This window comes from Saccopteryx bilineata, chromosome 1, assembly GCF_036850765.1.
Source record: "Saccopteryx bilineata isolate mSacBil1 chromosome 1, mSacBil1_pri_phased_curated, whole genome shotgun sequence".
In the NCBI taxonomy this organism is placed as follows: domain Eukaryota; kingdom Metazoa; phylum Chordata; class Mammalia; order Chiroptera; family Emballonuridae; genus Saccopteryx; species Saccopteryx bilineata.
The window spans coordinates 179806904-179820009 of record NC_089490.1 but is presented as its reverse complement, the minus strand read 5'-3'; the positions used below and the strand labels follow the sequence as shown (position 1 = coordinate 179820009).

The window sequence follows — 13106 nt, the reverse complement described above, 5'->3', positions numbered from 1 at the left end:
TCTACTGTCAAGAAGTTTAACCTCTAGTGGAGAGAAAGAGGCAATAAATAACATATATAATGTCATCTGGTAACAGAAGCTATAAGCAAAAATAAAGAAGGGTGAAGGGAATGAGAGAGACTCCAGCCACTGGCTGGTTGAACTATGGTGGTCTGGGAAACCTTGACCATGAGGTGAGATGAGGTGACCAGCCGTGTTTATTGTGGAGTTAGTGATAAAGCTCAAGGCGGCTGGCTCACTATTGCCACCTGCAGGCCTCCTGGAGGGTGGGCAATGGGAAGCCAATATATGTACTTTTTTTGATTTGGGGCTGTCAGAGATTTAAGATAAGTTACAGAGTGAAAATAAAGTACAAGAACCCTGTAAAACTAGCCCCCAAACCCAGGAAGTCCAGGTACACACTACTATCTTGGCTGATGTCCTATCATGGCGCCCTGATGATGTCATTCTCCTCATCAGAAACCTCCTATCTCACATCCAATTAAATACAGACTTCTCAGCCTTGTATTTAAGCTTCTCCACAAAAAATACTCTTGATGTAACTTACTAACCAGATCTTCTAAATGAGGTATCAAAATCCCATAAAATGTTAAGATATTACTATAAACACGTAAAAATATTTTAATTAAAATAAAATTTATGCAAACCCCATGAAGGCAATGATTTCTATCCATTGTTACCTGCAATGCTTAAAACAATGCACCCAAAACATATTTGTTGCATGAGTATATTCTAGTAAAATATTACAAAATACAAAATACTACTAAAACACGAAAATATTAAAATTTCATGTGAGGCCAAGCACCTGAGGGCTTATAAGATCAGTCAAGAAAAGGAAAGACAATGTACACCAGGTTCAGAAGCATCTGTCTCAGAGCAAAATCTGTTCACAGATGCAACAAGGTCACCAGACACCACCAGGAGGGTCAGTTCCGACATTGCAGCAGAACAGCTGCCCGTGGATGAGCCATGTTGATTCTTTTCCGACTCCATTTGAGTGGCATCAGGAGGGGAGAGAGACATTCACTGTGACTTTTTGACAGAAGGGGACCTCACACGTACTTAATTTTTTTTTTTTTTTTGTATTTTTCCAAAGCCAGAAACGGGGAGGCAGTCAGACAGACTCCCGCATGCGCCCAACCGGGATCCACCCGGCATGCCCACCAGGGGGTGATGCTCTGCCCACCCAGGGTGTTGCTCTGTTGCGACCAGAGCCATTCTAGCGCCTGAGGCAGAGGCTACAGAGCCATCCTCAGCGCCCGGGCCAACTTTGCTCCAATGGAGCCTTGGCTGCAAGAGGGGAAGAGAGAGACAGAGAGGAAAGAGAGGGGCAGGGGTGGAGAAGTGGATGGGAGCTTCTTCTGTGTGCCCTGGCCGGGAATCAAACCCGGGACCCCTGCACGCCAGGCTGACGCTCTACCACTGAGCCAACCGGCCAGGGACCATGTACTTAATTTTTGAAAAACTATATAACACTTTAAAACAAATCCACGTTTAAATGGTGTCCATAAAATAGGCTGGATAAGTCCAAGGATGCCATAACACCAGAAGGAATTTCCAGGAGCTACTGGTCACTGCTTCTGATTTACTGTATGAAGTATTAGGAGAGCGGGATAGGCACAGGCCTCTGAGCTGCTGCCACTTGCCTGGGACAAGGGGGCCCTAAGCAAACCATACAACCTTAACAAAGTTAAATAAAATGCTAGATGGTGAGAAAATGAGGGAATTGATACAGTATTTTGTTTTGGAGCTCTGTCAGGCATTTGTATGAACTTAACGAAAATGTCTAGAGCACACAGGACCAGGGAATGTGTATAATATGAAAAGAAAGCCAAGTGACCTTTATCTGTCCCTTTCCTTATGTTTGTCTGACCTGGTCCCATGCTTTAGCCCAGCTCACTCACCTATGGCCAGGCCAGTACCAGTAAGAGGGATCATGGCTACATTTGGGAAGTTCTCTTCAGGTGTTGGGTTGCAGAATACTGGGTTCCACAACCCACTCTTCAACTACAAGTTGCAGTTGTTGTACCTTGACTGCCACCCCTCCATCTGTTGTAGGGAAACGTACCACTGATTCCCGGCTTGGCTCCAGAAGCCTACCCTAGTGGGGTGCGTAGTGGTACCTTCTTTCTCTTTTCAGGAATCCCTGCCTACTTCCTGCTCTCTCAAGAACAGGGTAACAGGATTTGATAAACTCATATGTTGTGAGGTATGAAAGACTGAACTGGCCTCAGGTGCTACTTATACCAAGATTAAAATTTAAACTTGAGATAAAACTAGAACTCAAAGGTATGAGTTTCTAAAGATAAAATTGAAGGAATCAGCTATTGGTAGAGAATTATAAGATCAAATTAGATGACTAAGCGCAGTTGTATGAAGCAATTTCATGATGTAAGGACAATATTTTATTTCAAGAACTTAGACTTTTTAATCTGCATGCTGTTTCTTAAAAATGACCATTTAGATTTTCATTATGTTTGAAAATGCATATTCCTTGGCCCCTTTTCCAGAGCTTCTCAATCAGAGTATCTGGGTGTGAACCCCAAGAGTCTACATTTTATTAACAAGCTTCCCCGGGTGATTATCATCTACGTGCAAGAAAGAAGGATGCCCACTGCCTTACACTGCACTCAAGAGTAATCATATCTGCTTCTCATAAGGAGGCTGGTTTCTGTGCAGCAATTTTAAAGCTCATATAAGTCCTGTTCTTTTTTATATTGAAGGCACACTGAAATTATTTTCTGTTGCAAAAAGAATTTTTAAAAACCAAACTGTATCAGTTTCTCCTACTTAAGTTAAAAATTAAATTTTTTGGAAATCACTTTACTGATATGTGTTGCTTTAAGAGTATTGCTTCAATGTTGCCAGAAGAATGACAAGTACATTGGCACCAGGTCCAATGCCTGGACACATGGGAGAAGTCCTTACACACAGGTATTATACAAAAAATAGTTGAGAAACATTCAAGCACTTTATAGAAATACACTAGAAAGGACTAGTCTATTTAGGAAAGGGTTATGAGGAAGAGGCAGGGAGGAAAGGGTAGAAGATAATAACTCTGAGAAAGAGGAGAGTTGACTATATTAACATAAATAAAGAAATAAGAAAGAATAACTAGTTTAGGGGAGAGAAAAAAATTAGTCCAATTTCCAACATTTTAAATGTGAGCGGTAGTGAAATCTCTAATAGCCACCGGCACTGGCATGCTGAGGACAAGGCTTAGACTCAACCAGTGTTGAGTTAATGGGGCAGAATGAGAGTTGCCAAGAAGAAAAGAAGGTGTGAAAATAAAAAGGGCCTTAGGACAGAACTTGGACCTGCATTTAAAGCTAATGGAATAGACAGAGAACAAAAGAACGGCTCTGTCCCTGCCTCATGCCCCTGTCCTACAGACATGCCAGAATGAAGTCCTGTGGACTTGAGTTTACTGGTGTATCTGGGCCTCGGAATGCTTTCAGATCAAAGAATAATAAGCAATAGTCTATGGAGAGCACCTTTGCTGTAGGATGGTGTATCCAATAGTCCAGAATGAGCAGTGTAGTCATTTATTCTTTATATATATATATATATTTAGTTGTCCTGAATTTCCTGAGGAATTTGGAAGAATCCGTTGGATTGCAGAGTAAATAGGTTTAATATAGCATACATCATTGTTGATGACAATGGTTTCATAGCACTTACTACCACTAGTGACCAGAAGATAAACAACTTAGACTTGTGTTTTATTTAAGGCCCTATCTTGGGAGCCAGACCCTCTCTGATATGCAGTGTGACAGAGACACCTGCTGGAGAAGTTATTTCACTATTAGATAACAACAGGCACTTGAGTGTGGATGCATACCTATCCACTCAAACTGCCTCAGAGATTCTTGTAGGTAGAATATCCTCCATCCAACCCATTCCTTTTGTATGTGCAAAATTGACTGTCTGAATGTTAGATCCCTCTGTTTTTGTGTTGATGAAGGGATGGTAACGTAGAAATAAATCGTCAGTCTGTGTCCCTCACCAGCCTTCAAAGTGGGTCAGGTCCGATTCTAAACTCAGAATTTAGAAGTATGACGTGCCTGGGAGAGACGTGGGCCTGTGGAATCTGGGTGTGTTTGGGTGCACTTCCTACTGGATCTCAGATGTTACATTAATAAGCCAAAGATTGCCCCATATTGGGTTGTTGATTTCTTCACAACAGGTTGGGACCCATGAACTCAAAAGCCTGCGGGTGCCAAAGCCAAATTTTCATATTTAAAACACACTCAACTGTTTTAAACACAGCCCAAATACACAGATTTTTAGCTATGGAGAACCTGCCTGGTTTGCATGCCTTGTGAAACTGCACCTAACATCTGCTGGCCACAAGGAGATAAACTTTGTAGCTATTAAAGACACCACTCGGCTGTCCCTGGGAGTTCCCTGATCCAGGGACTCCCAGAGGGGCGGCTGAGTGGCCTCACCTAGACATGTGAGTCCACTCTTCCATTCCCCTTACTCCTCTGGGGTGGGGGAGGGTGTTCCCTCACGCTCCCGTTCTTCTGGGCAGTGGCCCTATGCTGCTATAGCCTCAGAATGGTCCTACCCTGTGTGGGACTCCTCTCTCCTGCTCCTGCATGCAAGCTTGTCAGAGTGTTGCCCAAATAAAGCTTGCTGTGTGCTATTCCCCCGTTATAGTCATATCTTTTTCCTTGATCAGCCCTAGAATCCCTCAAACTCATGACATTGAGCAAGACAGGCCTTCCCTCTTCAGGGTGAAAGAAATGAACTTCATAAACCGAGATAAATCAAGTTGTTGATTTGGTCATGGCCTTCCATCTCCTCTGGGCCTCCTCTTTGATTGCTCTCGTTCCCCTTCAGAAAGCCACACTGTTTCCCAGCTAAGAGCAAAAAGGGTTTGCTGGTATGGGTGCCCCTGTTATTCCTTCCCAAAGCATTCTGGGGGCCTGACTACAAAGGCAGGAAGCTTACATGTGCAGGTACTTTAAATATACTATGCCCAACTCAGGAGGAGTTGTCCTAGCTGTTGGCAAAATGGCGGGACCTTAGTGTGGGCTCTGAATTTGGTCAAGGGTGCCTTCTGTTCTTGGTATCACCTGTGGAGTGCAGGAACGGCGAGGCTACTCGGAGAGACAGTCGGCCCAGTGTTAGGTCTGAAGAAGGTCTCCAAGGGACTGAGCCTAAAGCCAGGGGCTCAGTATCTGAAGGTTATGAAAGCTTCATGCACTTTCTAGGGAATTTCTTCTCCCTTTGCATGACTGAATATACTAAAGTGGCCACTCTCCTCTCATGGTTGTTAAGGATCAGACTGGCTGCGAGTGTCTGGCTGCACCACTTTTTTCTAGCCCCATTATTGGCCTCTCCATGTCTAAGCTCCCTTGCCTGTACCATGGGGACAATGACAGTACCCACCCCATAGGTTTGTCGTGGAGATTACATGAGATCATGGTTAATTTGTTTCCTAACTGAGGCAGTATACCCTGAGAGCTGAGAACGTGGACACTGGAGCCAGACTGCCTGAGTGTCAGTTCCAGCTTTCTAGCCTCTAGCTGTGTGACCCTGGGAAAAGGACTGACTTCTGTGTCTTAGTTCCTTCAACTGCACAAAGGGGATAACTGTATTATCTACTTTGTTGGGTTGACCTGGCTGGAGAAAGAAAGCTGGCGCTCGTAAAATTTTCCAGCTCCTTGGAAGAGAAGTCGGGATAGGGGCGAGGTTGGGGAGTTCCCATATCTTTGTTTTGTTGTTTTTTTCTTCTCCAACTCAGAAGTTGGAAGGGCATGGGTCCTGATTGGCGGTGGTGCAGTGGATAGAGCATGAAGTCCCAGGTTGAAAGCCGTCGCTGGCTTCAGCGCAGGCTCTTTGGCTTGAGCACAGGCACCGGGTCAAGGGCTTGAGCATGATCATTGAGTGGCTGGCATGAGCAAGCGGTCACTAGCTGGGCTTGAGCAAAGGTCGCTGGCTCTGCCTGAGCCCTGCCACCCTCAAGGCACTCATGACAAGCAATCAATGAATAACTAAAGTTATGCAGCTACAAGTTGATACTTCTCAGCTCTCTCTCTCAAAAAAAAAGGAGATGAGGGAATAGGGCGCGGGAAGATCTTTAAGTTTCTGATACAAACGCCCAAAACAGGAATGGAACTGAGCCAGCAACACCCCACGTCTTTTAGTGGTGGTGATTGTCGCAATCACTGAAGGCAGGGTGGCAGGAAGTGGGACCCTGAGACCCGGCGCTCGGCGCGGTGGGGCCTGGCCAGCAGGGGGCGCGCGGGGCGCTGCCACTCGCCGGGAGCCGCGGGGCAAGCGCAAGGGCAGTCGGACCTGGGGTGTCGGGTGAGCGGCCATGAGCTGTGTCCGGCCGCTGCGCCTGCTGCGGACGACCGTCCGGCTTGGTCTCGGGCGCTGGCTCCGGCTCTCGAGGGCGGCCGCCCGAGGCGCAGGGCCGCGGGCACTGGGCACGCGGGCCGAGGCCGGCGCGGGGGAGCAGCCGGGGTCGGGGGTCCGCGCCGTGCGCATCGGCTGCGCCTCCGCCTTCTGGGGAGACACGGCGGCCTCAGGTAACCCGCCTGCAGTCTGCGCGCCGCCCGCGCCCGCGCCCGGCCCCGCGTGCGGGGAACCGAAGGTGGGAAGGGGGGCGCGGGGCGTTAGCTGCAGCCCTGGAGGGAGACGCAAGCTGTGGGGCTGGAGTCCGAGCCGTGGCACTTGGAACTCCGGAAAGTTTAGAGGGCACGACTGGGCTTTGCCCGCCTCGCGTCCCAGCCTGCGGGGAGAGTGGCTCTCCCTGTCCGCGCCTAGGGGCCTCCTTGCTCTCCCCCTGCCCGGGGGACCGTCCGCCGCCCCGCCCCGCGCGCAGTACCGAGTCAGTCGGGAGCCTAGTCTATCTCCCTCCACCCCACACCCCCACCCGCGCCCCCTTATGAACCCTTCACTTCCTAGTCTGCAAAATCGCAGACGTCGGGGCCAGTGGACTCCTTAAATAATCGATCCTCGGCTGGTGGTGGTTTTTGTAGGTTTGAGGGGGGCAGTTGGGACTGTTAAAGTTGGCTTTTATAACTAAATGTTTTAGGTTAGGACTCTGGTACCTTTGGCCCCCTAAAAATTTGTTTAAAATTTTAAATTAAAAAAAAAATTACGGCCAGGGCACACAGGAGAAGCGCCCATTTGCTTCTCCCCCCTCCCCCCTCTCCTTTCTCTCTCTCTCTCTCTCTTCCCCTCCCACAGCCAAGGCTCCATTGGAACAAAGTTGGCCCGGGCGCTGGGGATGGCTCCGTAGCCTTCGCCTCAGGCGCTAGAATGGCTCCAGTTGCAGCAGAGCAACACCCCAGATGGGCAGAGCATTGCCTCCTAGTGGGCATGCCAGGTGGATCCCAGCAGGGCACATACGAGAGTCTGTCTGTCTGCCTCCTCCGGCTTCTCACTTTGGAAAAATTTAAAAAAAATTCATTTTTTTAAAAATTAAAATCTAAGGTAAAAACTTTTCCTCCCTCTCCCTCATTTTGGGCACCTTGATTAAGAAAGAAGTCAAGCCCTGGCCGGTTGGCTCAGCGGTAGAGCGTCGGCCTAGCGTGCGGAGGACCCGGGTTCGATTCCCGGCCAGGGCACACAGGAGAAGCGCCCATTTGCTTCTCCACCCCTCCGCCGCGCTTTCCTCTCTGTCTCTCTCTTCCCCTCCCGCAGCCAAGGCTCCATTGGAGCAAAGATGGCCCGGGCGCTGGGCATGGCTCTGTGGCCTCTGCCTCAGGCGCTAGAGTGGCTCTGGTCGCAATATGGCGACGCCCAGGATGGGCAGAGCATCGCCCCCTGGTGGGCAGAGCACCGCCCCTGGTGGGCGGGCCGGGTGGATCCCGGTCGGGCGCATGCGGGAGTCTGTCTGACTGTCTCTCCCTGTTTCCAGCTTCAGAAAAATGAAAAAAAAAAAAAAAAAAAAAAAGAAGTCAAGTGAGAGAGGATGGGGGAGTCAGAGCCTTATTATTCAAACTGACTGTACATAGTGCCACTAATATATGGGAATAGAGCCCCGGGGGGATTTAAAGATCTATGTATTTACATGGAAGTCATTTAGTGAAATATGTGCACGGAAATTCCTTCGGAGGAGACAGAAACCTTTCTTTGTATTGAAGTGTGTTTTGACCTGCTCGTGCTGATTGCAGTGTATTGTATCTATTATGAAATACTAAACCATTGTCTCACTGTCATTGTGCCCTAGAGTTCTGATTCTGATGTTTATTCCTTTTAGTTTACAGTCTTACTGTTCTTTTAGAGACCCCTTTCTGTATCGTAGTTACCAAAGTGAGAATGACATAATAAGTTATTGAAGAGCCTGCCATTGGATCCAAGAGACATGGCTAACTAACTTCTGAAAGCTTGTGTTCAGTGTTGGGTTCTGGGCCTAATGCTGCTGCTAATTGGCTATGTGACCTTGGTGTTCAATTTATTTAATCTCTTGGAGCCTTGTTTGTTATTTCAGGGAAGCTGAGACTAATAACCTGCACCCATCTGGCCAATGACTGCTCAATTCAGGGGTCAATATTGGCCCTCGTCTTCCTTAATCTATCAGTGGTATTGACCAAACTGATCACTGTCTTCTCATAAAACTTTCTTCTTGAAGTCTTATGAAGTTTTCCTTCTTCCTCCCTGCCCAGTCCTTTTCAGTCTCCTTGACTGGTTCCTCTTCTTCTCTCAAAGCTAAAGTTTGGATTGTCCAAGTCCTAGGTGCTCTCCTCTGTCATATTTAGCATTCATATCTTGATAGACTCTACATTTATGCCTCCAACATGACTTGTCCTGCTCCAAAACCCATGTTTGGGTATTCAGCTGCCTTCTTAATATCATCTGTAAAAGGCTTCTCAAAAGAAACATGTTCAAAGCTGAATGCTCTCATCTGCTTCTCTGGTCTTACCTATCTCAATAACTGCTAACTCTTATCTTTCCATGCTCAGGCTGCAACCTTTGCAGGCGAACTTGTCTAAACCACCATCTCCCTACTGGACTAGGGCAGTAGCCTCCTCCCTAGTCTCCCTGGTTTTTCCCTTGCCCTTTAGCATTGTATTCTCCTCATAGCTGCAAGTAATCCTGCAAGTCAGTCATGTCCTGCACAGGGTGAAATTTGTCCAATGGTTTATGGCATTCAGAGTAAATCCAAAGTCCTTACAGTGACCTACAGACTGTGACTCAGTCTCAGCTTCCTTTGTCACCTCACCTCTTTTCCTGTTCCCCTCTTTGCTCACTAACACTGCTGGCACGTTGGCCTCCCAGCTAGGATACCATATGCCAAGTACATTCCTGTCTTGAACACGTAGTAGTCTTTCCATCCGGAACACTCTTCCCCCAGACAACCCATGGCAGGCTCCTTCACTTCCTTCAGTTCTCTGCTCACACAAATATTCTCTTGTCAAAGACACCTACCTTTGACCACATTCAGTAATTACAATTTCTACCCAGTCCTTGGGACTTCTGAACCCCTTACTTTCTTTCTCTTTCTTCATAACACTTGCCAGCTGACAAGTATTTGTTGGCCTTTCCCCCCTCTTCCTACTCCCCGCCTCCAGCATGTATGCTTCAAAGAGTTTGCAGGGCAGAGATTTTACAGTTTTGATCACTGCTGTGTCTTTATTACTTGACATGTCTTAGTCCTATTGGGCTGCTATAACAAAACACCAGAGACTGGGTAGCTAATAAATAACAGAAATTTATTTTTTACAGTTCTGGAGTTTGGAAGCCTGAGAACAGGGCTGCCAGCATAGTTGAGTGAGGGCCCTCTTCTAAGCTGAATACTTCTTGTATGCTTGTGTGTTGGAAGGAGCTAGAGAGCTCTGTGGCTTCTCTTTTACAACGGCCCTAAATACATTCATAACCAAAGGCTCCACCTCCCAAATACCATCGCATCAGGCATTAGGATGTCAATGAACATTGAAATTTTAGAACGTTGTTAGAGACACAAACATTCAGTTCATAGCAACATGTTAGGTATTGACACTACTGAATGAATGAGTTTGTAAGTGATTTGTAATCTTTACCATATTTCCCCGTTTATATGACACATTTTTCTGAAAAATTTGTGGTCTAAAAACTGGGTGTGTCTTATACAGTGGTTGTGGCATTTGAAATGCCATTGATGAAAACGAAGATGAGGCAATATTTGAAGACAGTGATTCGTTATCAGACACAGATGAGGACAAGCTAATGAGCCCCCAAATTAAGGTGCATCTTACACATGGGGAAATAAGGTATACCACAGGGCTAAAATCAGGGATTACATTGTGAGGCCACTATATGCTAGGAATAACTCTGGCTTTATGATTAGACAAACCTCGTTTCAAATCCTGGTTACACACTTACTGGTAGTGTCAAGTTCTTAGGTCCGTTTTCCACATTTGTAGGATGGGCATAATATAATACCTTGAAAGTTTATTGTGAATATAAGGTGAAACATAAATATACATAAAGCTTTTAGCTATAAGGAAGCTAAAAAAGAGCAACTTTGATAATTTATGTATGAATGTGTTTTGTAATTTAAGAGTCATAGTTTATAGGACTACTTGATAAATGGAAGCAACTTTAGAAACCTCCGTGGAGTTCCCCAACAGTTCTGCTTTGGTTGTGATGTACCCTTTCCCTGATTTGCAACCCTGTCAGTAATCATGCAGGCTCAGAATGACTTCAGGAACCCAGGGAGCCTGCAGAACTGCTCTACCCCGGCCTCCCTGGCAGCCCCGCCTCCCTGGCAGCCCCGCCTCCCTGGCAGCCCCGCCTCCCTGGCAGCCCCGCCTCCCTGGCAGCCCCGCCTCCCTGGCAGCCCCGCCTCCCTGGCAGCCCCGCCTCCCTGGCAGCCCCGCCTCCCTGGCAGCCCCGCCTCCCTGGCAGCCCCGCCTGACAAGGCTAGGTATCTGAGCCCAGGAGCAGAACAGATATCACATGGTGGTGAGATGATCCTGACATGTGAGAACTCAACCGTGATAGAGTTATCCTAGACCTGGAGAGAACTGAGCTTGATGGAGTATGGGACGTTATGTGTAAGGCCAGTAGTCGCGGCCATCACTGCCAGGCATGTGCAGGTTCCCATTAGATTCAGGCAGACTGTAAAGAAACCGTGGAGCCAAAGACTGGTGCACCATTCCTTTATTCTAGCCTCAGACCCAGCAGGTGAGTAAAAACACACAGGCTCCAAAACCCATTCATTTGCAGTTCACAAAACTACTGACACATCCAGGTTTTCCTAGAATCAAAGGCCCTTACCAGTCTCAGCCACCTCTGGTTCCCCATCTGCACACCTTCTCCCTTCTCATCTCTACACAAACTGGCTTGTCCTTCTTTCTCTGCTATTTTGGCTTCTTTTTCAGCACCCTGCCATCTTGGCTTCTTCTCCTTCTCTTTTTTAAAACCTTTTGGCATGAAAACCCCTCCGCCAGCAACATTAGCATAACAAAGCCCTTCCCAAGTAGGAAGGTAATTAGCAGTTTCACCTGGCAGCACCATTCACATGGGCAGTGGCAATTTTTAACAATAAAAGTGAGCAAACTCAGAAAATACAGATTTTACAAACTCATTTGCCCAACATTATGCTTGAAGAAAGGACTTCTTCAGTGAAGAAGCTGGCTGTGGCCATTGTAAATGTCTTTATTTCCCAACGAAGTAACAAGGCTTTGTAAGCACTTACAGGACTAGGACCAGATTCTGTTCATCCTTGCATGGCACAGCGCCTCACACACAGCATATCAGATATTTATCAGTTGTTCACCAGGAATATCAGTCTGATATTCATCAGAAATTCTGGAATATCAACATAATTTGAATTGTGTTTTGATTTAACATTTACTCATCAATAAATATTTCTTGAGCCCTATGCAGGGCCCTAGGAATGCAAAACAGCAAACATGTCTAGGGAGGCGTCTGCTGCCTCTGTGTCCCTGCTCCTTCCCATTGGGCTTTGGGTTGCTTGCGGGTTCCCATACACTGAAAGGAAGGCAGACTGACAGCCTGTTCTGCTTCTCCTTGAAATTTTCTACTGTGTCTTCACTTGTTCTGATGCCTTTCCTCAAGAAAGCAGAGTTCATGAGCCACCCCATTTGCTCCTATTGAAACACTGACAGATATCAGAATCTGAATGAGGAAACATCTGAAAATACGTAACTAATTTGCCATGCATTTGGATTTTACATCTCTGGAGCCAATGGTGGTCATTTGAGCTGTCCATCAGCCACAAAGCAGGGTTGTCTGATTCTTGTGGCATCCATTTGTTCTTGTCTTTTTTCCCTTTCTTTACCACAGTATTCCCACAATCACAGGCATAACCACTCGTTGTGCCTGTTTGAATTTCACACCATTGCTAAACATCTTAACGTCAAGTCCCAAAGCGAGATATTTCTTTCTTCTCTGAAATCACTGATGAAAAGATTCTGTGCTCTGTGCAGTGTGTAGAATGCTTAATTGGAGATTGATGGATGTTTCCTCAGATGATACTGCTTCTCACCTCACCTCAAAGTAGTTGCTGTTGACCTTTCTGAGCTCAAGTGTCATGGAGAAATAACAGAATTAATTATAGAGCCATTTATCTTTCAATAATTGTCCTATTCTAATGGGTTTTTCATATGTAAATCATGTCTGAGTTTACTCTTTTATGATGGTAAAGGTCCATCTTGTAGGGCACTGTAGTTGTATTATCCTGGGGAAATATGTAAATGATATCTTCAGTACTTAAGAAATACTTCCAAAGCTGTATTTATTTTATGTACTTATGTAAAACTTAGCTGTGGCAAGGTCCCTAACCTGGTGGGAAATGTTTCCACCTGTGAGAAATGTTTACCTGGAATCTGTATAGTAGGTCTTCGGAATTTCACCATGTCAGAATAAATAATTCTATGAAGTTAATAAGACATTAGAGGCTTAAGTATTGTAATCCTTGGGTGTGCCACAATAGCTTAAGAAAAAAATGAGAGATATGATGTGAAGAAACCTTCAAGAAAAAGAGCTGATTTGAAATGTATTCTTTTACTTATTCAACCATAATTCAACAACTTCTGCTAAGTACCATCAGGTACAATGTTGGAGACAGGGACACTACATTTAAACAGAGCTCTTACCTTTTAACACTGCTGTTCAAGAGGACAAAGTTTCTTGCAATA

At 46.2% G+C, this 13106-nt stretch overlaps 1 protein-coding gene across 4 annotated transcripts in view; it reads left to right on the top strand.

Annotated features, from left to right (window-relative positions):
• The first annotated feature begins 6268 nt into the window (after window positions 1-6268).
• The window catches only part of LOC136338186 (uncharacterized), a 92544-nt gene continuing 85706 nt past the window's right edge, over window positions 6269-13106 (top strand). For 3 of the 4 annotated variants that reach the window (XM_066280322.1, XM_066280331.1, XM_066280306.1), the window contains exon 1: window positions 6269-6542. In XM_066280322.1, the coding sequence (XP_066136419.1) occupies window positions 6329-6542 (214 nt within the window). In that variant the 5' untranslated portion in view covers window positions 6269-6328. The remainder of the gene's footprint in view (window positions 6543-13106) is intronic. The other variant, XM_066280313.1, reaches the window with a different exon arrangement.